The sequence below is a fragment of the Dama dama genome, chromosome X (assembly GCF_033118175.1).
Source record: "Dama dama isolate Ldn47 chromosome X, ASM3311817v1, whole genome shotgun sequence".
Classification (NCBI taxonomy): domain Eukaryota; kingdom Metazoa; phylum Chordata; class Mammalia; order Artiodactyla; family Cervidae; genus Dama; species Dama dama.
Genome location: NC_083714.1, coordinates 22052107 through 22079604, shown reverse-complemented (window position 1 = coordinate 22079604; position 27498 = coordinate 22052107). Strand labels below are relative to the sequence as shown.

The 27498-nt window shown below is 36.8% G+C and overlaps 1 protein-coding gene and 1 non-coding gene across 3 annotated transcripts in view; both read right to left on the bottom strand.

Annotated features, from left to right (window-relative positions):
* Nucleotides 1–27498, bottom strand: part of WDR44 (WD repeat domain 44) — an 88541-nt gene that overhangs the window by 20389 nt on the left and 40654 nt on the right. For both annotated transcript variants that reach the window (XM_061136953.1, XM_061136954.1), the window contains exons 4-12: nt 25865–26501; nt 25243–25373; nt 22741–22836; nt 21319–21455; nt 19576–19659; nt 14279–14385; nt 13135–13286; nt 10819–10957; nt 9466–9530 (exon numbers count right to left, since the gene is read on the bottom strand). In XM_061136953.1, coding sequence (XP_060992936.1) covers nt 9466–9530; nt 10819–10957; nt 13135–13286; nt 14279–14385; nt 19576–19659; nt 21319–21455; nt 22741–22836; nt 25243–25373; nt 25865–26501 — 1548 coding nt within the window. The remainder of the gene's footprint in view (nt 1–9465; nt 9531–10818; nt 10958–13134; nt 13287–14278; nt 14386–19575; nt 19660–21318; nt 21456–22740; nt 22837–25242; nt 25374–25864; nt 26502–27498) is intronic.
* On the bottom strand, nt 6605–6710 carry LOC133053200 (U6 spliceosomal RNA). The gene has a single exon (XR_009692135.1). It is a non-coding gene; the product is annotated as a U6 spliceosomal RNA (small nuclear RNA).

The following is a 27498-nucleotide window of genomic DNA, read 5'->3' as shown; positions in this document are numbered from 1 at the left end:
AGAAAATAATGCCATGCATGTTTGCCATGCATTTATTTTACAATATGCTTTTGTATTCATTATCTGAATGAATCCTAACAACTCTGTGAGGTAGGTATTACGATTATGAAGATGAAGAAATTAAGAAAAAATTGAGGCTCAAAGATGTCAAAATAACATATTAAAGGTCACACAGCCACCTGTAAACAGCAGAACCAAAGCATCTAACTGTAAGTCCAGAGGTTGGTCCTCATATGTTTTAGAGGATGTTGCCTGAGCAAAAATACAGAAGCTTAGCTAAGATGTGTATATTTAGGGAAGAGTAGATAGAATGATGAGGAGGGAGAAAAACTTATATGGAAAAAAGCAGAGGATTGGGACAAAAAGGTACTTTGAGGCCAGATCATAAAGACCCCTGGATTTGCAGTTTAAAATTTCAGACATTCTAAGGTAATGGAGAGCCAAGACAAGTTTCTGAAAAGAAAAAAAACAACATGATCTGACTGGGACTTTAGAAAGAGAATGCTGGGTAATAACATAAAAGGTGGTTTGGAAAGAGAGTTGGGGCAGGAAGAGCAGTCAGTAAGTTTAAGAGTAATGAGGGCTTAAATAAGACAGTGGCCATGAGGACAGAAACTACTCCTGTTAGCTGTTAACAATCTTACAGGTTATAAAAACATCCTCACATCTACTGTGGAGGGAGACCAACAATATCAATGCCCTGACCCTTTGCCAAACACTCCTAATGCTGGATGACTACAGCTACTTCCTCTAATTTTACTGTCAGATTAGTGAGCACCATGGGAAGACACAAAACAAAACAGGCTTCTTGCCCTATTACATCAAATTCAACTTTATGTTTAATAATCCTTTTCATTTAATTAACTCTTTAGTGTATTGCCCCTAGCCATGATTCCAGGTCTCTTTTTTTCTCCTTAAACATCCATTTTCTTTCATGTATATCTGAATCACTTTGCTGTATACCTGAACCTATCCCAACACTGTTAATCAACTATACTCCAATATAAAGTTAAAAAAACATCCATTTTCTTCCCCTTGTATTCTACATATTTTTAAAATACTTCATGTATTTTTTATTATAAAGTAATACATACTCAGTATAGACAAATCAGAAAGCATAGAAAGTAGAAAAACTAAATGATCTGAGAGAATAGCATTGAAACATGTATATTATCAAGTGTGAAACAGATCACCAGCCCAGGTTGGATGCTTGAGACAAGTGCTCGGGGCTGGTGCACTGGGATGACCCAGAGGGATGGGATGGGGAGGGAGGTGGGAGGGGGGTTCAGGATGGGGAACACATGCAAATCCATGGCTGATTCATGTCAGTGTATGGCAAAAACCACTACAACATTGTAATTAGCCTCCAACTAATAAAAATAAATGAAAAAAAAAAAGAATTACCAAATGAAATCTTATATATTTTATCTGTATCTCTCTGAATAGATATATAATGTAGAGAGGTATTTTTATCTCTATGTAAATATAATGTATATATTAAACCTTATTATGAATATTTCAAATATACACAGTAGATAAAATAATATACAGTAACATAAACTCCATGCGTCCATCACCTTTTTAATGATTATCAACATTTTATTCATCTTGTTTTATCAATCTTCCCACTTTTATATATTTGCTTATATTTGCTGGAGCAGTAAAAGCAAGATCTAAACATCAGTCATTTTATCAGTAAATATTCTATATGTATCTCTAATAATCTCTCTTTTAAATATAACTATCATTACATTATCATACCTAAAAATACCATTTGTATCATCTAATATCTAATTTATATCTAAATATCCTGATTATATAAAAATGTCATTTTAAAGTTAGATTGCTTTGAAAATTTGTTAACCTTTTGATATTTATTAACACTTACTATATACCAGGTATGGTATATAACTTGAATGCAAAAATAAATATTTCTAATCTACTTATAATCTATTCTCAGTATTTAAGTCAGAATAAGCCTTTTAAAATATGTCAGACTATGTCATTCTCTGTTCAAAAATTCTCCATCGGCTTCTTTCTCGGAGTAAAAGCCAAAGTCCTTGCAGTGGCCTACATATTATGGCTGCCCCATCTACACCTCCATGACTTCATTTTCTATTATTCTTCTCTTGCTCACTGGCTCCAGCTACCCAGGCCTCAATGCTATTTACTGAACATACCAGAACTCCTGCCTTATCACTGTTTCACATGCTGCTGTTCCCTCTACCTGGAATGTTCTTCTCCTCCACATAGCCAGATAGATGATCCCTCTCTCACCTCCTTCAAGTTTTCTTCAGATGACAACTTCTCAATGAAGCTTTGCTTGTCCACTGTATTTACCTCCCATCACCCCACTTTTTTTTTCCCATGAAAATTTTCGCCTTCTAATATATTACAAAATTTACTTGCTTTGTTTCTCTGTCTTCGACCACTAGAGTAAGTTTCATAAAAATAGATTTTTTGGTTTCTTTTATTCACTACTATATCCCCAGCCTTCATGGATCACAGCCTTGTCATGCAGAAGGGGCTTGCATAACTCAATGAAGCTCTGAGCCATTGAGCTCAGATATTGATCATAGCAAACACCCTCTTCCAACAACACAAGAGACGACTCTACACATGGACATCACCAAATGGTCAACACTGAAATCAGTCTGATTACATTCTTTGCAGCCAAAGATCGAGACGCTCTACACAGTCAGCAAAAAGAAGATTTGGAGCTGACTGTGGCTCAGATCATGAGCTCCTTATTGCAAAATTCAGGCTTAATTGAAGAAATCAGGGAAAACCATCAGGCCATTCAGATATGATCTAAATCAAACACCTTATGATTATATAGTGGAAGTGACGAACAGATTCAAGGGACTAGATCTGGTAGACAGAGAACCTAAAGAACTATGAACAGAGGTTCATAACACTGTACAGGAGGCAGTGACCAAAACAATCACCAAGAAAAAGAAATGCAAGAAGGTAAAGTGGTTGTCTGAGGAGGCTTTACAGATAGCTGGGAGGTGAAAGGCAAGGGAGAAAAGGAAAAATATACCCAACTGAATGAAGCATTCCAGAGAATAGCAAAGAGAGATAACAGGCCTTTTTCAATGAAAGTGCAACGAAGTAGAGGAAAACAACAGAATGGGAAAGACTAGAGACCTCGTCAAGAAAACTGGAGATACCAAAGGAACATTTCATGCAAGGATGGGCAAAAGAAAGGATAGGAAATGTAAGGACCTAACAGAGGCAAAAGAGATAAAGAACAGGTGGCAAGAATACACAGAACTATACAAAAAAGGTCTTAAGGACCTGGATAACCATGATGCTGTGGGCACTCACCTAGAGTTAAACATCCTGGAGTGTGAAATCAAGGGGGCCTTAGGAAGCATTACTATGAACAAAGCTAGTGGAGTGATGGAATTCCAGCTGAGTTATTTAAAATCTTAAATAGTGATGCTGTTAAAAGTGGTGCATTCAAAATGCGAGCAAATTTGGAAAACTCGGCAATGGCCACAGGACTGGAAAAGGTCAGTTTTCATTCCAATCCCAAAGAAGTGCAGTGCCAAACTACCGTACAATTGTGCTCATTTCACATGCTAGTAAGGTTATGCTCAAAGTCCTTCAGCTAGGCTTCAACAGTATGTGAACCAATGTACAAGCTGGGTTTAGAAAAGGCAGAAGAACCAGAGATCAAATTGCCAACATTCACAGGATCACAGAGAAAGCAAGCGAATTCCAGAAAAACGTCTGCTTCATTGACTATGTGAAAGCCTTTGACTGTGTGGATCACAACAAACTGTGGAAAATTCTTCAAGAGATGAGAATACCAGACCTCTTTACCTGCCTCCTGAGAAACCTGTATGCAGGTCAAGAAGCAACAGTTAGAACCGGACATGGAACAACTGATTGGTTCCAAATTGGGAAAGGAGTAGGACAAGGCTGTATATTGTCATCCTGCTTATTTAACTTATACACAGAGTACATCATGTGAAATGCCAGGCTGGATGAATCACAAGCTGGAATCAAGACTGCTGGGAGAAATATCAATAACCGCAGATACGAAGATACTACTACCCTTATGACAGAAAGTGAAGAGGAACTAAAGAGCCTCTTGATGAAGGTGAAAGAGGAGAATGAAAAAGCTGGCTTTAAACTCAACATTCAAAACTAAGGTCATGACATCTGGTCCCATCACTTCATGGCAAATAGAAGAGGTAAAAGTGGAAGCAGCAAAAGATTTTATTTTCTTGGGTTCCAATATCACTGCGGACAGTGACAGCAGCCGTGAAATTCAAAGATGCTTGATCCTTGGAAGGAAAGCTATGACAAACCTAGACAGCATATTAAAAAGCAGAGACATTACTTTGCCAGCAAAGGTCTGTATAGTCAAAGCTGTGGTTTTTCCAGTAGTCATGTAAAGATGTGAGAGTTGGACTGGAAAGAAGGCTGAGCACCAAATAATTAATGCTTTTGAATTATGGTGTTAAGACTCTTGAGAGTCCCTTGGACAGCAAGGAGATCAAATCAGTCGATCCTAAAGAAATCAACCCTGAATATTCATTAGAAGGACTGATGCTGAACCTGAAGCTCCAATACTTTGGCCACTTGATGCAAAGAGCCGACTCGGAGGAAAAGAACTTGATGCTGGGAAAGACAGAAGACAAAAGAGGGCAGTAGAGGATGAGATGGTTAGATAGCACCAACTCAATGGACATGAATTTGAGCAAACTATGGGAGACAGTGAAGGACAGGGGAGCCTGGCGTGCTGCAGTCCATGGGCTTGCAAAAAGTCAGACACGACTTAGCAACTGAACAACAAAGACGCTCAGTAAGTATTTGCTGACTAAATGAAGACACAATACCAGACCTTCAGATGCCAACTAGTGGAGCATAATGGTTAAGAGCATTAGATCTAAAGACAGATCAGAAAAATGAAAGTGTTAGTCGTTCAGTCATGTCCAGCTCTTTTTGACCCCATGGAGTGTAGCTCTCCAAGTTCCTCTATCCATGTGATTCTCCAGGCAAGAATACTTGAATGGGTAGCCATTCCCTTCACCAGGGGATCATTCTGACCCAGGGACTGAACCCAGATATTCTCATTGCAGGCAGATTCTTTACAATCTGAGCCACCAGGGAAGCCCAAAAGACTGATTAGAGCTGGGTTCTAATTCTGGTACTGTATCTACCTAGTGTGTAAAACTGGTATATTACTCAATATCTCTAGGCCTTCTTTTCTTCATCTGTAAAACAGGGTTCTTAATAGTACTTCACAACAGTACCAGGATTGTTGTGATGTGAAGACATAAAATGTACTTAGTGAAGTATATGGCAGAGAGTAAAGGCTCATAAAACGTTAGCTGGTGTTACATAATTTGATATAGTATATAGTAAATGCTTTTAACAGAACTATGGGCAAAGTACCATGGGAACAGTGAGGGAGCACTGATTAAATTAGGTGAAGCAAGGAATGTTTCAGTGAGGAGAAAAGTCTTAAATGAATTTCCCAAGCAAAAGGGGAAAAGCATATGTAAATACATGAAATCAACAAAGGGTCTGACATTTTTGTTGGGGCATGAACAACCAAGTGGCTCAGAACATAAGGTTTGGGAGAGGGAAGGGTTGGAAGTAACAGTGAGAGCTGAGGTCAGGCTGATCTCTGAAAGACTGAGTCATCTAAGGGATTTAGACTTAATTCTATAGGAAAAAAAGAGAGCCAAAAGGAGTGCTTAAACAGTAGAGTAACATGATCAGATTTGTTTTACAGGAAACTAATTCTGCTGGCAGTGTGGATCAAAGAGTGGAATCTGGGAGAACAGCTATAATGGTCCAGGTAAGAGATAAAGGCCTGGATTGTAGCAGTGGAAATGAAAGGAATGGCCAGATTCCAAAGACATTTCTGAGATTAAGTGGACAGGATATGGTAAATGAGTAGACACTGAAAGAGATAAGAGAATGAAAAGTGATCACAGCTTCTAACTCAGGAGATGACATATTTATTAAACAATGACCTGATGTCAAGTATGTAGACCATCAAAGGAGTGATTTTCTCAGGAAAATGGTAATTCTGTTTTGGGCATATATTATCATTGTCGATATCCGTCTTCTCCCATGCATTGCTCGTTGGCATGAATTATCCATGGCAACTTTATATTTTCAGTGCCTAAGACATTTTTGACATTTAATAACTGTTTGTTGGCTGAACCAAATATAAACTAGTGTGCATTTTTTTTTTTTTAGCTCTTGAATGTAAGCTAGTTTTTTTTTGTTATTATTATTTTTTTTTAAATTTTTTTATTAGTTGGAGGCTGATTACTTCACAACATTTCAGTGGGTTTTGTCATACATTGATATGAATCAGCCATGGATTTACACGTCTTCCCCATCCCAATCCCCGCTCCCACCTCCCTCTCCACCCGATTCCTCTCGAAACATCCCACCCTCGCCTTCTCCCAGAGAGTTCAAAAGTCTGTTCTGTATTTCTGTGTCTCTTTTTCTGTTTTGCATATAGGGTTATCGTTACCATCTTTCTAAATTCCATATATATGTGTTAGTATGCTGTAATGTTCTTTATCTTTCTGGCTTACTTCACTCTGTATAAGGGGCTCCAGCTTCAAAAAATATGGAACGCTTCATGAATTGCGTGTCATCCTTGCGCAGGGGCCATGCTAATCTTCTCTGTATCGTTCCAATTTTAGTATATGTGCTGCCGAAGCGAGCACACTAGTGTGCATTTTTAATAAAATACTGCATGTGCACAATTTCACAAAAATTTCGTCTCACTTTCTCACAGTTAAGTCTTTTCATTCGAGTTTTAGACTCTAATGATTTTGAAGGAGATCAGAATGTCACCCCAAAACATGCCCCTTTGCCTAAGGATTATTTTGAGCTGAAGGGAACTGAGAAGAAAGAGAGACAAGAAAAAACATCTGCCCTCCTCCTTTCTATCTGAAAGCAGAGCATAAAATGCCCTTTGTGAAGCTGTCTCCCCCTTACCTCTCCCTTACCAGGAAGGAGAGAATCAATCTTACCTGCCTAAACAGAATCTTAGTAAATAACCGTTACCTTCCATTAGTTTCCTCAACAGATTTACCTTCTCACAATTTACTGCCCCTAAAAGACTAAACTCCTTTTTCTTTATCTTGTCACTTTTCCACTAACTTCTTGCTCTTTGTTAAAATGATACATAAGCTCCTGTGTATAACAGTTTTGGGGGGTCTTCATTCTTTCCCTAGGAAGGCCTCTATATGCATACATAATAAACTGTCTCTCCTCTTAATCTGTCTTTTGTCAGATTATTTCATAGATCCCAGCCACAGAACGTAAGATGGTATAGGCAACTTATTCCTCCCCTACAATCTATTCTCAAAAATTCTAAGCAGAAATTAAATTCTATAACACCCATATTGGTATTCCACTAATCAAGCGCACCAAACACAAATATATTTATCCATTTATCCATTGGATAGAATTTTTAAGTAATTTGACCTGTGAGTAAGAAAGAAAAAGTAATAGAGTGTTTCTGAGTTAAAAAGGTAACTTATGGATGTTGATGCCATTAAAGATGGCTCAAAAGAGCAGAAGCAGGGTTGTGGGTAGATAATAATAAAAAACATTTTCAAGAATGATCATTAATATCTAACCAGCTGCTCAAGTCAGACACAAGGGAATCATCCTATGCTACTCATTTTTTGCCCCAGGTAGTGAGTTATCAATTCTTTCTTTTATATTTCTCAAATTCAGCTCCTCTTTAAGGTGTCCAGACTCATTGCTATCATAATCTACCATAATTGAAGTACTCATTTCTTTATGAAGTTGAAAGCCTCTTTAACAGTCTCCCTGTCTCTAGCCTGGAACCTCCATCCAATCTGTCTTTTACACTGCTACCAGAATGCTCTTTCCAAAACAAAAATCTAAACATTTTAACTCGGCTTCTGATCTAAACCCCTCAAAGTTCATCCTTCCCCAGTACCTTGAGGATAAAGTTCACGTCTTGGTTTAACCTGTCTACCTTTCCCACAACTCCCACACATGCAGCCTTTGGTCCAGCCAGGTAGTATCTTTAAAATGCCATGCTGTTTCAGCCTCCACACTTTTGCACTTGGTATCTGCTCTGATACTCCCCTTCCTTCCTTGTCTTACATAATTGACTCCTCGTTCAAAAGCCTCCAGGGAGCTTTTCCTGACACCCTGATTCATAAGGCTAACTTGTATATTTGTGTCGTATCTTCGATAGAGTATTACCATCAAATACTATAACTGCAGGCATATCTATTTCACTACTCAGCAAGGTCCCTGAGGCCAGAAAATAAGTCTCCTTTGATTCTGCAGAATCTAGCAGTATGTAGAACATGTAACAGACACTCAAAAAACATTTGTTGAGGGAGTATAGTTAATTGATGTGCTTAAAGAACATGTAGGTGGAGAGAGCCTTTATATAATGTTATGTGAAAAGGGTAGCATGCACAATAAGATTTCATTGTTGTTTAAAAAACATAAAGCTCTTGAAAGAAAACAAGAATTTTGGAGCCAAAGCCAGTTCAGGACTGGAGGTAGTGAGTGAATATCTTAATTGAGAATGGACAAAGGACAAAACTCAAGAGAAACAGCAATACTTAAGGGGGTGGAAGAGGAAGAGACAGCAGGGGTACAGGCAGGGAACAAGGAAGAGCAGAACCATGGAAAGCTGAGGGGAGTACGTTCAGAGTGGGGAAAACTAGTGTCAAATACTACAGAGCGAATGGAATCCCAGCAAAATACTACTGAGCAGGTGAACATTTTAGGTTCTCTTTGTTGACATCACCTTTGCCTCACTCAATACATAAGCACTACAGGGGACAGCTTAGAATAATATTTTGCATTCTGCTTTTTAGGTTTAAAACTGGTTATATTTAACTTTCCAGCTCTGAGACCAAATGAAAATCATTAAGATATTTTAAACTACCTGACACTGGGATAAAACATTTACTAAACCAAGAAGATGGAAAAATTAAGGTATTTCAGTATCTTTTTTTCTTTTCTTAGTTACTTCTTATTCAGGTATTCGTTACTTTTATTATTTTAAAAATATCTAGGGACTTCCCTGGTGGGCCAGTGTCTAAGACACTGTGCTTCCACTGCAGGGGCAACAGGTTCAATCCCTGGTCAGGGAACTAAGATCTCACATGCTGTGTGGTGTGGGCAAAAAATAGGAAAAAATTTTTAAATAAAATATCTCACGTGGATTTGAGGGGAGGGAATTTTTTTTGTTTAGATTTACATTAGTATGGTAGCTTGAGTAATATTAGTTACTGTCTGACAACCTTTAACCATCACAATTTTTCATTTACTAATTCTAACAGAAGGAATTCTCATTTCTAATGCATCCAATTTTAAGTGCTTTCATGAATCTGTAATATCTGATAAACAATAAGGTACTTTATGGTAAAAGAAAAATCATAGCATATAACAATAGTAACCATAAAATAATGAACATACCCCTGTATCTGTATCAGATTTTGATGAATTTAGACTTTCCTGAGAAGGTGATGGGGACACACGTCCTAAAATGACATAATAATTGTAAAAAGGCACGTATGTATATACAACTGTATACACACACACAGAAAACATCAATCACAAATAATAATACAGTAACACCTAATTAAAAGTCACAGAATGTATCATTCTAGAAAAATGTATTTTTCTAAACAAGCAAAGCATTAACTCTTAGGCACCAAAGTATTTGTTCTTATTATTTTTATATAGACTCTTTATAAATTGGCTTAACCACATCTCCAATTTAATAAAATATTGTTATATCCTCATTATTCATTGTGAAGACATTCTTGTCAATCAGAACAATTAGCAACATGAACAATAAAGGGGCAAAAAGTGTCTGAGCTGGGTTAAATCTCAATGGCCACTGAAAATAGTCTTTCTGCTCTAGGCAGGGCAATAAAGGAAATGTATAATAGACATAGCTTTACTTTCTGTCAACTCAATATCATCTCAAATTATGTTATTAGAACATATTGCAAACAACCTCATGGGGCTACTAAAGTATATGGGCCCTGCTGGCCAGTTTAGTGGCTCTCCCTAGATTTCTATGTTCCTCAAACTACTATTTCAACTATATTCTATACTCCTGCCCATGGTCACCTCTATTCTTTTTTCTCCCATATCTTAACTTCATGTATTCAGCCTTGGATGATTGGATAGCAAGAGGTTTGTGGAGAAAATGTACTGCAGTTAAATAATAATGACAATAATTACAAGAAAAGAATCCTATAAACTTAAAGCTCCTAAAACATCAATTCTAAACACTTTGCTGATAACATAATACAGAAATATTTTACATAGTTGTAATCGTGTGTACACACATCATATTCTGGGGTCTCTCTTTTCCATTTAACCTAGTTTCATATACTCTTTGATGTATTGACAAATAACATTTACTTTCCATGGCTTTTGTTTCCTTAATCATTCTTTACTTATTAGATGTATGTATTATTCTCATTCTTTTTCTAGATTAATCACACATTTCATTTTAACCTAGGATAGAACTGAAAGTTACCAGGGGAACCAAACAACCTTGTCCTCAATAGTTCATGAATTTAACTCTGCAGTATACCTGATAAGAGATAAAGTCAAAAACTTTGTGGTAGTTTTTTTCACTGGGTTTAGATGCTTTTTGCTGATGACTTCTGTCTTACTTTTAGGTTTGTGGCTTTTATGGAAAGTAGTGGTTGATGCAAATGATTGCCAGATAAGAGGGCATTATTACACCTAAAATGTAAAAATGCCAGATGTCTCCAGATTTTTTAAACTCCACCAATAAAGGAAAAATACCTTCTGTATTGTATTTCATTCGCATATTGTTGAAATAGTCAAAAGCATTTTTTAAAGCCCATATTCTCACTACATTGTCTTGTCCAGCAGAGGCAAGTAATCTGCCACAGTGAGAAAATTTCATGGTCCACACAGCTCCCTGTGAAAACAAAGGAAGGTTCAAAGTTGAAAAGCTGAGACATTATTTTTCAGCCAAAAAAAAAATACTTATAAGTTGGATGCCAAATTGTACATACAGTAAAGTCCCTGCACATGAACAAATTCCATTCCAAAAGTGCCTTCATAAATCCAATTTGTTCTTAAGTCCAACAAAGTTAGCCTAGGTACCCAACTAACACAATCAGCTATATAGTACTGTAATAGACTTATGATACTTTCCAAACAAATAATACACAACATAAAAAATTAAGGCAACATTTTTAATCTAACAGTACAGTACCTTGAAAAGTACAGTAGTACCAGCTACATCACCACTGCTTTTATACTTGCTTCCAGACATCCTGGACTTAAAATAAGGATACTGCACTACTGTACTCTACACAGTACAGTAAAGTACACAAAAGCACAAGCACTTGTAGAGGATGCACGCATGTGACCATGTACGCCAGACACGTGAACTACGTGATTAGACATGTGATTAGACATGTGAACGCTGGTTCGCATCTTTGAAAGTTCGCAGGTTGAAGGTTTATATGTAGGGGACTTACTGTATACTAAAATAATGCTCACATTACTAGCACCACTTAAAGCTAACAGTCCAGTGGTGCTATAATACCACAAAAGGGGCTTTTGAAGACAGGGGAAAGACAGCTGAGCTGCAGTTTGCTATAATGTAAACTAACAACTTCAAGACCCACATATTGTCCACATATTAATGAAAATGGGAGATCTGAGGTAGCCAGAAACCTTCACTGCAAAAGTACAAATCCTAGTTTGTGGTCTTAGTCTCCTAGCTGAACATGACAACAAGTGGGATAGGAGGGGGCACAGCCCTGAGAATAGCAATAACAACTCCTGAGGAGGGCTGAGGGAAGAATAAGGTGCACCTTAGCAGTAACCCTCACAGCACTGGGCATTTGGAAATGCTGCAATGGCGTGGTCTCATTCTGTTTTTCTCCCCAGAAAAAAAAGTTTTGTAACATATTGCTAAAATTCCCAGACAGACAGTACTGAAAAGGATGGGGAGGTACGTGGGGGAAAGCAATAAAGAATGTGAATCCTTAAATTGGAAACGCCAAATCCCAAATAATCTTATAACCACTATTAAATTGATAACATACATCTATGCAGATCAAAAAGATCATCCAAGTTAGAGGTAACAGTTTATTTACTGGAATATTCATTTCCACAAAATTCCCACAAAAACATTAAGAAATTTGTCATTTGGAGCTTATTGCCATGAGATTTTAACTTAAAACTGGAAATACTGAAAGAGACTCAATACAGTACAAGGAAATTAATCAGATTCCTTAAGGAACTTACTATAAACAACTCAAGCTTTTTAAAAACTTTTATTTTATTGAAGTGTAACTGATTTACAATGTTAATTTCTGCCATATAGCACAGTGATTCAGTTGTAAATATAATACATATTCTTTTTCATACTCTTTTCCATTATAGTTTATCACAGGATATTGAATATAGTTCCCTATGCTCTACTACTCAAACATTTTATGTGTAGATTATAAGCACCAAAATAAATTCAAATCTGGTTGCCACCTGATATGTATAAGCCAACTTTTAGATTTAAAAATGTAAATAGATAAGTAGATCCCCTGGTCAAAGACCCACAGCATCTCTTATCCAGTTCTGAGTTTATTACACTCTTCCTTGTGTTTCTAGCATTTTCAGGGGGTAACTGTGATGTACTTTGTGAACTTGACATCTACTTTGGTACATTTTAAGACAACCTGTACCTCTACCTCTCTCTTTGCTCTTTCACTTCACAAAATATACTGAGCTTCTGAAACATTTGTATAAATTATTTAAAATATACCAGGGAACATTTTAAACATTGTTCAAAGTGACAGATCAACCTTAATTGCTTTTAAGTTTGGTACCTTTCTTTGGTAAAAGGAAGTTTACATAGCTTTCTTAATGATACAGGCCTAGAGTTTACTTATAAGTCACTTCTTGAACAACAATTCAGAGACGGACTCTGCATTACTTATTCATTAAATCATATTAATATCAATTCACTCTTCATGGCTCAGGCTAGCAAAATTATATACATAAGAAGACATCAGCTTTATAGAAGCCAAATTATTCCTCTCAATGAAAACAGAATCAATCCTAAAAAATGAAAAGGTTGCTTACCATATGTTCACCACTAAGATCTTGTACCACTTTGATCTGATCAAAATCGTAAGGTCCTTTGAAGCCATGTGCTGCTTTGAATTTAACTGGTCTTGTGTACGGCATTCCTTCATCATCACTTGATGAAGGATCATCTTGATCAGTATGAAAAACTGAATAGAAAAGCAATAGAAAGCATCACTAGCTAATGTAGATATTGCTACAATCATATTTTCATATCTACTGCTTACCAAGAAGATTCATTAATTGGAAAAAGCAAAATCTGTCTACTACTAAATAGCATATTGGTTTAGCAGCATGGAGTCTGGTAGTACCAGACTGCCTGGGTCCAAATTCCGCTCTGTCATTTATTATCTATGTGACTATGGGCAAGGTATTTGACCTTTCTGTGCCTCAGTTTTCCATCTATAAAATGGGATAATAATGGTATCCCCACTGTACTCAGTCATGGGGGTTTCCCTGGTGGCTCAGTGGTAAAGAACCCGCCTGCAATGCAGGAGACATGGGTTCAACCTCTGGGTCGGGAAGATCCCCTGGAGAAGGAAATGGCAACACACTGAAGTATTCTTGCCTGGGAAAACCCATGGACAGAGGAGCCTGGTAGGCTAGAGTCCACAGAGTCACAAAGAGTCAGATATGACTTAGTGACTAAACAACAACAATAATGGTACTTACTTCATAGACTTTTTAAGAGGAGTAAATGAGCTCATACAGGTGAAAGTGCTGAGAACAGTGTTTGGCACAGAATAAATACTACATAAGTGCTTATTAAATAAAACAAATGAATACAGTTATAACAAGGGCACAGGAAGTTAAGGTACAGAAATTGAGAAAATTTACCTAATTTTGAGAATATTTATAAACATTAGTCTTACAAAACTAATTTACGACTGATTATTGAACAATCAACTCTTCCAAGTTGCCACAGTCGCAAAATATGTACAAATTCATGTTTAAGATAAATAAATTTTTCTTTCCACTCATAAAATTGATAGTGAGTAACATGATTTATTGAAATGCTAAGATAAAAGCTATAAAGATTTATTACTTTCAATAAAACAGAATGTTTCTTATAAACCTCAGGCTAAACTTAAATGACTACAAATCAATTAAATATTCAGTTAAAGGGTTCTATTTCCCTTACCTTCATCTCTAACACTTTTAACTTTATTTACAGCACGTTCACCATATTCCTCAGCAAGGTGCTTCGCTCTCTTTACTGATTTTCCTAGGAACTTCTTTAGTTGAGTCCTTACCAAAAATGTGAAAAAAAAAAAAAACCAACCCAGATTACTTCTTATTAACTCAACTAACTGTAAAAGTTCAACAATTCACAGATAATCTCATCAGCTGTGACTGGTAAAGTGTATCATTTTGAAATAACTCCTTTTTTATATAAATAGTAGGTGTTTAACTCCCCAAATCCCTTGTTCTATGGAACAAATATACTCAAATCAATATGGCTACAAAGGAAATATAGGCAGTTCTCCCCAATGACAGTATCATATCCTCTACAGCATTATGTCACTAGAGGAAAACAAAGGTATAACACTCTTTGGCATAAATTGCAGCACTATCTTTTTGGATCTAACTCCTGGAGTAATGAAAATAAAAACAAAAAAAGTGGGATCTAATTAAACTTAAAAGCATTTGCACAGCAAAGGAAATCACAAACAAAACAAAAGACAACCCACAGAATGGGAGAAAATATTTGCAAATGAAGTGACCAGCAAGGGACTAATCTCCAAAATATAAAAAACAGCTCCTGCCAGCTGAATATCAAAAAAAACCAAAAACCATACAATCCAATTAAAAATGAGCAGAAGATCCAAAGAGACATTTCTCCAAAGAAGACATATAGATGGCAAAAAAGCAGACAGAAAGATGCTCAACATTACTAATTATTAGAGAAATGCAAATCAAAACTACAATGAGGCATCACCTCACACCAGCCAGAATGGTCATCATCAGAAAGTCTACAAACAATAAATGCTGGAGAGGGTAGGGCAAAAAGGGAAACCTCCCACATGTTGGTGGGAATTTAAATTGGTAAAACCACTATGGAGAACAGTATGGAGATTCCTTAAAAAAATAAAAAAAGAACTACCATGTGGTCCAGCAATCCCACTCCTCTGGGCATATATCTGGAGAAAAGCACACTTTGAAAAGATACATGCATCCCCAATGTACATTACTCACAATAGCCAAGACACGGAAGCAACCTAAATGTCCATCAACAAAGGAATGAATAAAGAAAATGAGGTACATATATACAATGGAATATTACTCAGCCATAAAAAGAATGAAATAATGAGATTTGTAGCAACATGGACGGACCTAGAGGTTATCATACATAAGTGAAGTAAGTCAGACAAACACAAATATCATATGTTATCACTTACATGTGGAATCTAAAAAAACGATACAAATGAACTTATTTACAAAACAGAAACATACTCACAGATTTCGAAAACAAACTTACAGTTACCAAAGGGGAAAGGTGGAGGGGGGAGATAAATTAGGAGTTTGGGATTGACATTTACATACTACTATATATAAAATAGATAATCAACAAGGATCTACTGTATAGCACAGGAAACCCTATTCAATATTCTCTAATAACTTATATGGGAAAAGAATCTGAAAAAGAATGAATATATGCACATGCATAACTGAATCACTTTGCCGTACACCAGTCAAGCTAATATGATATTGTAAGTCAACTATACTCCAATATAAAATAAAAATTAAATAAAGTTATTATAAAATAGTGGCTATATCCCCCATGCTGTACAATATATTCTTGTAGCTTATTTTATACATAGCAGTGTGTATCTCTTAATCCCCTACCCCTATCTTGCCTCTCCCTTCTTCCCTCTCCCCACTGGTAACCACTAGTTTATACCTGTGATACAGAGATTAAATAAATATAGAGATTAAAAACAGATAAACCATTTTAAAAATCACAATAAGGTCTCTGTTATTTATAACTGAAGTTATATTTTTCTGGTTAACTATAGGTTTACTACTACTATAAGCAAGAAAGCAGATATTTTAGCCAGTTTGTATGAGACCATCTCTAAAATACATACATTTGTGCCTTCTTCAATGGTACTTAATGCTTAATAAGTTTCTTTAATAAATAGGGTCAGTTACCATCTTTACTATTCTTTAATACACCTGATGCTGGGAGGGATTGGGGGCAGGAGGAGAAGGGGACGACAGAGGATGAGATGGCTGGATGGCATCACCGACTCGATGGACATGAGTTTGAGTAAACTCCGGGAGTTGGTGATGGACAGGGAGGCCTGGCATACTGCGATTCATGGGGTCGCAAAGAGTCAGACACGACTGAGCAACTGAACTGAAGTGAACTGAACTGAATACACCAAGGCTTCTCAAATGATTGCAAGTGGGCCATAATAATGGTTCCCCTCTCAGCCTTCAAGGCAACAGGGTAGGGTCCAGAGAAGCCAGAACCCTGGGTCAGTCTCTTCTGGCCATCAGCTGCCTCATCAGCTTACCCCAGGATTCAGTGCAAATAATACCATGTTCTGAACATCATGATGTGAGACGAAGTTGAAAGCACTGCCATGTGGAATGGCTGAGCAATATATGAGTCCTTTTTATCATTTTCCTGATTCTTCTCTTGCAATCAGAGTATTCTCTGACATTCGTATGTGCTAACTTATATCTGTCATGGTTTGATGCTTCTATTTTGCTCTGAGATCAAATATCAGATGACCAGACTTTTTAAAATTATGTAAGAAGTATAAAGGTTTTCAATAAACCTGAGGAGCTTTTCTTTTTAAAAAATAATGAGCTTTACTGCATGGAGCACTCTTTCCTAGATGTTTATATGCCTCCTGAATAATTCTAATTATACGGTCCTTAATAGTTGCCACTGCTAGACAGCCAGGGTCCAGATGGCTGAGGTGTTATCATATACCTCCACTGTGGGCATACCTTTTCTAAAAAAATCTCAATGTTTTTTTTGCTATACTTTCCACATGAGGAAAAGATCAGACTTGAGTGGAGAACTCGCTTTGGCCTTAGACTAAATTATTGCCAATTAAAGGACTTCCAGATGTACAAGCTAGATTAAGAAAAGGCAAAGGAACCAGAGATCAAATTGCCAAGATCCACTGGATCATAGAAAAAGCAAAGGAATTCCAGAAAAACATATATTTCTGACTCATTGATGACACTAAAGCCTTTGACTGTGTATCACAACAAATTGTGGAAAATTCTTAAAGAGATGGGAATACCAAACCACCTTACCTGTCTCCTGAGAAACCTACATGCAGGTCAAATGCAACAGTTAGAACTGGACATGGAACAAAGGACAGTTCAAAATTGGGAAACGAGTATGGCAAGGCTGTATATTATCACCGTGCTTATTTAACTTGCATGCAGAGTACATCATGAAAAATGCCTGCCAATCTGGATGAATCACAAGCTGGAATCAAAATTGCGAGGAGAAATTTCAATAGTCTCAGGTATGCAGATGACACCACCCTCATGGCAGAAAGTGAGGAAGAACTAAAGAGCCTCTTTATGAAGGTGAAAGAGGAGAGTGAAAAAGCTGGCTTTAAACTCAACATTCAAAAAACGAAGATCACAGCATCCAGTCCCATCACTTCATGACAAACAGATGGGGAAAAAATGGAAACAATGACAGACTTTATTTTCTTGGGCTCCAAAAATCACTGCAGACAGTGACTGCAGCCATCAAATTAAAAGATGCTTGCTCCTTGGAAGAAAAGCTGTGACAAACCTAGACAGCGTATTCAAAAGCAGAGACATCACTTTGCCGACAAAGGTCCATATAGTCACAGCTATGGTTTTTCCAGTAGTCACGTATGGATGTGAGACTTGGATCATAAAGAAAGCTGAGTGCCAAAGAACTGATGCTTTCCAACTGTGGTGCTAGAGAAGACTCTTGAGAGTCCCTCGGACAGCAAGGAGATCAAACCAGTCAATCCTAAAGGAAATCAGTCCCAAATATTTATTGGAAGGACTGATGCCAAAGCTGAAGCCACCAACTAATTTGAAAAGACCCTGATGCTGGGAATGACTGAGGACAGGAGAAGGGTGTGACAGAGGATGACATGGTTGGATGGCATCATTGTCTCAATGGATATGAATCTGAGCAAACTCTGGGAGATAGTGAAGGACAGGGAAGCCTGGCATGTTGCAGTCCATGGGGTCGCAAAGAGTCAGACACAACTGAGTGACTCAACAACAAGGGACTTGTGTATAATCAAGGAAATCCTACATGTCTACCACTGTGCTAGATTTTTTTTTTTAAACTTTTTATTTATTTGGCTGCACTGGGTCTTAGCACATGGAACCTTCTCTGCCACATGCAGGATCTTTAGTTGCAGCATGTGGGATCTAGTTCCCCGAGCAGGGATTGAACCCAGGCCTCCTGCATTAGAAGCTTGGAGTCTCAACCACTGGTCCACCAGGGAAGTCCCTGTGCTAGATTTTTATACAGGGAAAAAGAATGGTATGATCAAAATCCTTTTGGAACATATTGTTGTTGTTCAGTCATTCAGTCACGTCTGACTCTTTGTGACCCCACGGACTGCAGCATGCCAGGCTTCCCTGTCTTTCACCATCTCCTGGAGCCTGCTTAATCTCATGTCCACTGAGTAGGTGATGCCATCCAAACATCTCATCCTCTGTTGTCCCTTTCTCCTGCCTTCAATCTTTCCCAGCATCAGGGTCTTTTCAAATGAGTCAATTCTTCTCATCAGGTGGACAAAGTACTGCAGCTTCAGCATTAGTCCTTTCAATGAATATTCAGGATTGATTTCCTTTACGACTGACTGGTTTGATCTCCTTGCAGTCCAAAGAACTCTCAAGAATCTTCTTCAACACCACAGTTCCAAAGTATCAGTTCTTATGGTCTAGTTGTTTAACATGTATTTATTTTTTAAATCAGAAAACAATTTAAGATAATATAAATAGCAAATGTATGGTATATAGACTATGGCTGTCACTGAAATTGAGAACAGGAAAATCTTTACTATGAACTGGAGTAGTCAGGAAGAGTCTCATGTAGTTGAGTTTAGAAAGACAAATAGGATTTGGAGCAATGATGTGAAATGGAAAAAGCAACTTCAAGAACAATCATGTTCTTCTACCAACACTTCTGGTACCTATCTACCATTAGAAAAATAATACAAGCATGAAGCAAAACGTTATTGGTCATTTACTGTATGTCAGATGCTATAAAATTGACCAAGACAGCCTCAAGGAACTCATAATCCATTGCCTGAGGGCAGGGAGTGGTGGTGGTAGATGGACAAACAAACTGGCCAGAGCATAGATTTAAAACAGTATGACAGTTCTCATATATAAAATACACACACACACACACATACACATATATAGTAATAGAAGCCTGAAATGAAGAAATTGGATGTAACTCACGTTTTCTGTTTTAACCGTCCACCATCAGTATCTGTTTGTTGAGACTGTAACTTCTCTTCATCGTCTGACTGTGCTGCATCATTACTACAAGAAGAAGTCATTTTAAAAGAAGCCATTTCTCAAAACTTCTCAAAACTCTCTATGTATACTTACTATACAATTGACTAATCAGTGTTAAGAAAAAAAATGTTTACATGCTTTATATAGGTTTAATTTAAATGACCCTGAGAATTAAAAGACTTGAAAGATGGTACAATGCATAAAACATAAACAAATGCAATTCAGGAATTTATGAAAAAACTAACACAAAAAAGGCATTGTGCTGGGTAAAACATGCTGCGCAGAAATGACAAATTAACTTGTAAATATCTTCCTCCTTACTTATTAGGCACATCATGTGAAAGCTTTGGTTTCACAGAAATTACTTCTTGGGTCTACATGTTTCTCATAGTAAAGTCAATCATTTCACTCTAAAGACACTGACCCTAAAAAGACAATACAATTATTTATAAAATTTCTGATCTTTAAAGCAAGGTTTCAGAAGACCAGGTATTTATCCCACATGGCTTTTTAGCCTCTTATGTTTTAATATTCTCTCTAGAATAATAAAAATCATTTTAAAAGAAGACAAACCAAATACTACAATATTTAAGATATATCATGGAATCCAGTCCCATCACTTCATGGCAAATAGATGGGGAAACAGTGGAAACAGTGGCTGACTTTATTTTTGGGGGCTCCAAAATCACTGCAGATGGTGATTGCAGCCATGAAATTAAAAGATGTTTACTCCTTGGAAGGAAAGTTATGACCAACCTAGACAGCATATTAAAAAGCAGAGACTTTTCTTTGCCAACAAAGGTCCGTCTAGTCAAGGGTATGGTTTTTCCAGTGGTCATGTATGGATGTGAGAGTTGGACTATAAAGAAAGCTGAGCACCAAAGAATTGATACTTTTGAACTGTGGTGTTGGAGAAGACACTTGAGAGTCCCTTGGACTGCAAGGAGATTCAACCAGTCCATCCTAAAGGAGATCAGTCCCGAGTATTCATTGTAAGGACTGATGTGGAAGCTGAAACTCCAATACTTTGGCCACCTCATGCGAAGAGCTGGCTCATTTGAAAAGACCCTGATGCTGGGAAAGATTGAAGGCAGAAAGAGAAGGGGATGACAGAGGATGAGATGGTTGGATGGCATCACTGACTCAATGGACATGAGTTTGGGTAAACTCCGGAAGTTGGTGATGGACAGGGAGGCCTGGCATGCTGCAGTCCATAGGGTTGCAAAGAGTCAGACACAACTGAGCCACTGAACTGAACTGAACTGAACTAAGATATATATTTCCCCCCAAGTAACTGCACAGTTATAAGAAAGAACAAAGTTAAATGAAGAAAATGTGACACACATAGGAATATTATTCAGCCATAAAAAGGAAGGAAATCCAGCCATTTGTGACAATATGGGTAGACCCTGGGAACATTAAACCAAATGAAATAAATCAGACAGAAAAAGACAAATACTTTATGATATCACTTAAATGTGGAATCTTAAAAAAAAGAACTTATTTTAAAAAAGAGAGGACAAAGTTTAAGAATATATACATTAACTGACTCTATTTTAATTCTAACTTTAAAAAAAGAACACTGAATGAAACCAAATTAGGGACTCTCACAGTTCATAAACAGAACTCTTCACCACTTCGAATTAAATACTACAAATGATGAATAATAACATTAGGCCATACCTTACATATTCCTTAGTCCTTCTCATGATGTGTAGAGTGAGAGGATTAATACCCGTTGGCAGTTTCTCTTCTGCAAGACTCAAAGGTATTTCTTCTCCAGTATCTAGGTTCTTAATCATTACACTGGCTAAAATTTCCTGAAGTAAAAAATAACACCAAGAGTACCTATAATTTAATTATCTTTTTGAGTCCACAAAATCCTAAAAAATTTAAGCTTAAGAACTCTCTGGATACATTCAGTACTGTGTGCAATAATTTTGTAAACATTTTTAGTGAGATACAATTCCCACACCACATAATGTACACATTTAATATATAATTCAACAGTTTTTAGTACACTCAGAGTTGTACAATTACCACCATTATCTAAGTTTGGAACATTTCTGCCTCCCCCAAGAGAAACCCTATATCCATTAGCTGTCATGCCTTATTCCCTTTTCCTCTCAGTTCCTGGCAACCACTAATCTACTTTTTTCCTCTATGTAATTGCCTATTCTGGGCATTTCATATAAATTATATTATATAGCATGTAGTCTTTTGTGATTGGCTTCTTTCAGTTAGCATCATGCTTTCAAGGTTCATTCATGTTATGGCATGTATCAGAATCTCATTCCTTTTAACTGCCAAAAAATAGTCCACGTGGGTGGATATACTACATTTTATTTATCTATTTATCAGACATTTGTATTGTTTCCACACTTTACCTAGTTATGAACACCTATGTACATTTTTTGTGTGGACATATGTTTTCATTTCACTTTGCTGTATACATAGGAGTGGTATTGCTGGGTCATGGTAACTCAATGTTTAATATTTTGAGGAACTACAAAACTGTTTTCCAAAGTACAATAATTTTTTTAAAATGTATTGTTTAAAAGAAACAAAAACTCAGATTTTGCTTCAAAGCTTCATTCTGAATAAATTAGCCAACAGATATATACTAAATTTTAAGTTAAGAATCAAGCATTGAGCTTGTATATACTGTACATCATCTACGTGTATAATGACACATGTATATAATATCAAGTTCCTTTTAAGCCTACTTCCTATAAAACATAGGCCTTGGCTTTCAATACATTTATTCTACCATATAATTGTGTGAAAGGGCAAGTTTAAGTCAGAGTTAAAATTTCAGCACATCAAAAAAACAAAAACTAAGACAATCTTCAATTTTCATTTTTTCTTTTACAATATGATTTTTTACCTAATAGCAATAAACTTATTTTTTTGATCATAGTAAAATATATATAATACAAAATTTATCATTATAACCACTTTTAATTGTATAGTTCAGTGGTATTAACTACATTTACATTGCCATGCAACCACCATCACCATTCATCTCTGGAATTTTTTAATCTTCTCACTATGACCTTTATATTTTTTATTTTCAAGAACAAAAAAAAAAAATTTTAATTATACCTCATCAGTAAGCTCTCTCCCAGAGTTGGATCTAGGTCTCTGAGGGCCCATCACTTCACCTGCTATTGTCTGCCCATCAGGTGCTTTTCCATTTTCCTGAAATTATAATTTTATAAACAGAAAGTAGACTGAGTCAGTTTTTATAAATATTCAATTATTCATTACCACACACAGTTCTAAAGAATTCCATAATACAGATAATGGAGCCTACTGAAAATTTAAACAGAACATTCCATTTCAGTCTTTTATTATTCCCATCATGCTAAAAAACATTAGGTACCAAAAGTGTCGCTGCTCATGAAATAATGTCTGAGTAGTCTTGAAAGCAAATAAATGTTCTATTTGAACTTGATCCAAAATCAGTTCTCTGCTAGTAAAATTTGCCATTAATCAGGACTATACACATGGATGTCTTGAGGGCAGGGGTTGGCAAACATTTTCCTGTACAGCCAGATAGTAAAGATTTTAAGCTTTTTGCTTCACATATAGTGTCTATTGAATATTCTTTTTTTAAAAAAACAATGCTTTAAAAATACAAAGACCATTTTTACCTTGAGAACCCTATAAAATCAGGCCACTATTGACCTCTGCTCTAAGGCTATGAAAAGACCATTGTGTCTTTTTGTGTGTATGTGTGTTTTGAATTTTATTCCAAGTCCAGTGGCCACAGAATCCTTGATTTTCTAAAAAAAAAAATTAAACATTTTTATTTTATATTGAAGTATAGTTGATTAACAATGTTGTGTCAGTTTCAGGTGTATAGCAAAGTGATTCAGTTATATATATACACATAGCTCTTTTTCTTTTTCACTTATTAGTTGGAGGCTAATTACTTTACAATATTATAGTGGTTTTTGCCATACATTGACATGAATCAGCCATGGATTTACATGTGTTCCCCATCCTGATCCCCCCTCCCACCTCCCTCCCCATCCCATCCCTCTGGGTCTTCCCAGTGCACCAGCCCTGAGCACTTGTCTCATGCATCCAACCGGACTGGCGATCTGTTTCACAATTGATAATATACATGTTTCAATGCTATTCTCTCAGATCATCCCACCCTTGCCTTCTCCCACAGAGTCCAAAAGCCTGTTCTATACATCTGTGTCTCTTTTTCTGTCCTGCATATAGCGTTATCGTTACCATCTTTTTAAATTCCATATACATGCATTATTATACTGTACTGGTGTTTATCTTTCTGGCTTACTTCACTCTGTATAATGGGCTCCAGTTTCATCTGTCTCATTAGAACTGATTCAAATGTATTCTTTTTAATGGTTGACTAATATTCCATTGTGTATATGTACCACAGCTTCCTTATCCATTCGTCTGCTGATGGGCATCTAGGTTGCTTCCATGTCTTGGCTATTATAAACAGTGTAGCTCTTCTTTTTCAAGTTCTTCTCTCATTTAGGTTATTACAGAATATTGAGCAAAGTTCCCTGTGCTATACAGTAGGTCCTTGTTGATTATCTATTTTAAATATAGCAGTGCGTATACGTCAATCCCAAACTCTCAATCTACCTCACCTACTCTTCCCCCCCTCCCACCCCTGGTAATCATAAGTTCAATTCTCTAAGTCTGTTTCTGTTCTGTAAATAAGTTCATTTGTGTAACTTTTTAAGATTCTGCATATAAGCAATATCATATGATATTTGTCTTTCTCTATTTGATACTTCACTTAGTATAATATCTCCCAGTCTGCCAACCTGCCCCATCAGAGCTACCATGTAAGTAACCCTTGAATTCCAGAATTTGGCAGAGGTAGAAATTCATGTTACCAAGTTCTTTCTATATTGCCTCATATATGGATGTATAGTCTACTGTATGAAGGCTTTTTTATTTTTTTTTTCATGATTAGGACAAGGAAATTGTAAAAAATAAAAGTTCCCAATTTGACCACTATGTGTGTGTGTGTGTGTGTGTGTGTTAAGTCGCTTCAGTTGTGTATGACTCTCTGCAACCCTACACTCCTCTGTTCATGGGATTCTCCAGACAAGAATACTGGAGTGGGTTGCCATACCCTCCTCCAGGAGATCTTTCCGACCTAGGGATCGAAGCCTCATCCCTTGTGTCTCCTGCGTTGGCAGGCAGGTTCTTCACCACTAGCGCCACCTGGAAAGTCCTTTGACCATTATAGGTCAGATAAATGAAGACGGTAGTTGGTATTTTTAATAAATACTACATATAGCAGCATCTGTCACTTTTTGAACACACATACCAGGTACCTGGCATACTTTAGCTCATTTCAATCTTGCAATAAACCTTCAAGGAAGGTTTTCCCCTCATTTTATCAATGAGCCATTTCAGACTCAGATGTTAAAAAGGTTGCTAGAATCAGTCAGCTACTTAGTAGCAGAGCTGGACAAGGGATGTGGTAGCCAGGTTTTGGAGACAAGGAAATATTTGGCCTGGAGAAGAAAGAAGGTTCAACAATCAACAAACCAGTTAGTTGCAGAAAGTTGAGACAGCCTGTATCAAATATAACACATAGTCACCAACCTGGGCAGTAACTATTTTATCTCCACTGGTAGCACTTGCCAAATCAAGAGAAGGCTGAGAATCTTTGACTGTACTCTCTGAAGCCATGCTCGTAGTTAGGAGAGGATCAGATGTAATATTCTCTTTGGGAACTGCAATAATAATAATATAATAACAACAACAACCAATACTTATATGACCTTATTCATAGCTTAAAAGTGCTTAAACCTTTATCTGATTCTTAGAACAATCCTATGAGAAAAGTGGTTTCATTACTCTCTTTTTATATTAGGGGAAACCAGGGTTCAAATAAGTTATTTAAATTCCTCAAGGCTATACACCTTATACATGAAGAGATCTGGGGCTTGAATTCAAATCCTAAGTCTCCAAATCCTATGTTCTTTTCACTGTGCCACTCTGGCTCTCCAATGGTAACAGATTTGAAAGCCTGCTGAAATGTTTAATTACAATAATGCAACAATACCAATGTAAACATTTTGGCTTTCTGTTACTAAAATACATTTTATAACTTGGTCATCAATGTGGTTAAATACAGCATAAATTGAAAAAAAAAAAGCAGAAAGGTCAAGTTTCAACTCCCCAAACTCCCCACAAAGATCCTTATTTCTCAATTAATACTTACCATCTAGATCAGGTGTCTTAAGAGCCTCAAACTCCAATTCACTCTTCTTTTTTCTTGGTGGTGGAGCAGGTCGAGATGGAGGTGGGGGCCTAGGAGGTGGGAAGTTAGCTGGAGGGGGTGGGCGTGCTGGAACAGGCTTCTTTGTACTAGCTACTATATCAGGTTCTGGAGTAAGCTGTCTTGGCGGTTTGGCAGGTGCAACTTCTTCCACTTCAGCAAAATCTTTCATAGATAAGGAGTGCGAGGATACAGATTCTAGAACATCACTTTCTTTGACTTCCACTTCTTCCTTGTTCAACACTTCTGTTACAGTTTCAGGAATATTAAGCTGTGCAGTTGAACTTATTTCAGTTAACTTTGTGGTTTCATCTACTGGCTTCTCACATGTGTCATCAGAAGGAAAACATTGTTTTGATTCTAATTCAGTTTCTTCAGATACATCCTGACTCTCTGCCTTCTGAGAATCTTCCTGCAGTGCTTGATCTATGGCTAACAGTCCAGGTATATTGCTAAGATCTCTTCCAGCTGTGAGAGGACTGGCAATAGCCTGATCAGACTGTCCTTTTCCTTTGGAATCCAAAGAATCATCTTCAAGCTGTAGTACTTTCTGACTCTCCTCAATAATACTTTCAATAATCTGATGAAAGGTTAAAAAGTAGTTTAAAAAAACAGTGAAGTGATTTTCAAGAACATAATATTAACTAATCATTTATATTTTACTTACTCTGTGCCAGGCAATGTTCTTAACATTTTACGTGTTTTAATCTTTATAACAACCGTATAAGATAGCACTCTTACTATAGTCAATATACAAATGAGGGAACTAAGTCACAGAGATTTATTCAAGGTTACAAAGCTAGTAAGTGATGAAACCAGTATAAATGTAGGGAGCTTGGTTCTGTACTGTACTGTACTGTACTGTAAGAAACTGTACTCTTGATCATTATAACAAGGAATCTGTGTTAGTCTGTGTAATCACAGAAGTTCAATCAACTCTGTAAAAAAAAAAAAGTTTAAACCTAAATTTACATTCAGATGCTTCATGTCATAGTTTATTTACATATTTATGCCAAGTTAGTTGCAGTAATAGCCTGCTGGTTTGAGTCTAGTTAACAAAACTATGAGAATGAAAACCACCTTATACAAGAATTCAAGCTGTTTAGCTCTGAACTCAGGCCTGAACATGAAAAGCTAGCAGATCCAGAGAGATTAAAGTTCTTAAACAGGCTACATCTAACCCCCCGCTCTGCAAAGAGATGTCAGGAGCATCAGCAGTTCAAATACCCAGCTCATCTTGCCTTTTTCCCCTTTTATGTCTTATCTATAGTTGAAAAATACAGGCAGGCTTTCTGTTACTTCTACCAACATTTACAAGAAAACGTATTTTCTACTCAGTCTTGTCATCATTAACACATTAAATCTCCCAGCCCACTCACTTATCTTTCTACCACAGAGCCATAGATGACTTCTGCTTGCTCAACTCTTTGGCTCCAGAAAATTAACAGACCGTCTCATGAAACTATCCTGATGTGATTTACTACAAATCTGTGCCAAGTTGAACTGGATAGTATGACATTCAGTAATATTAATCCCTGATTTTGCAGCATATTCTATATATGATTTTTTGTCAATCT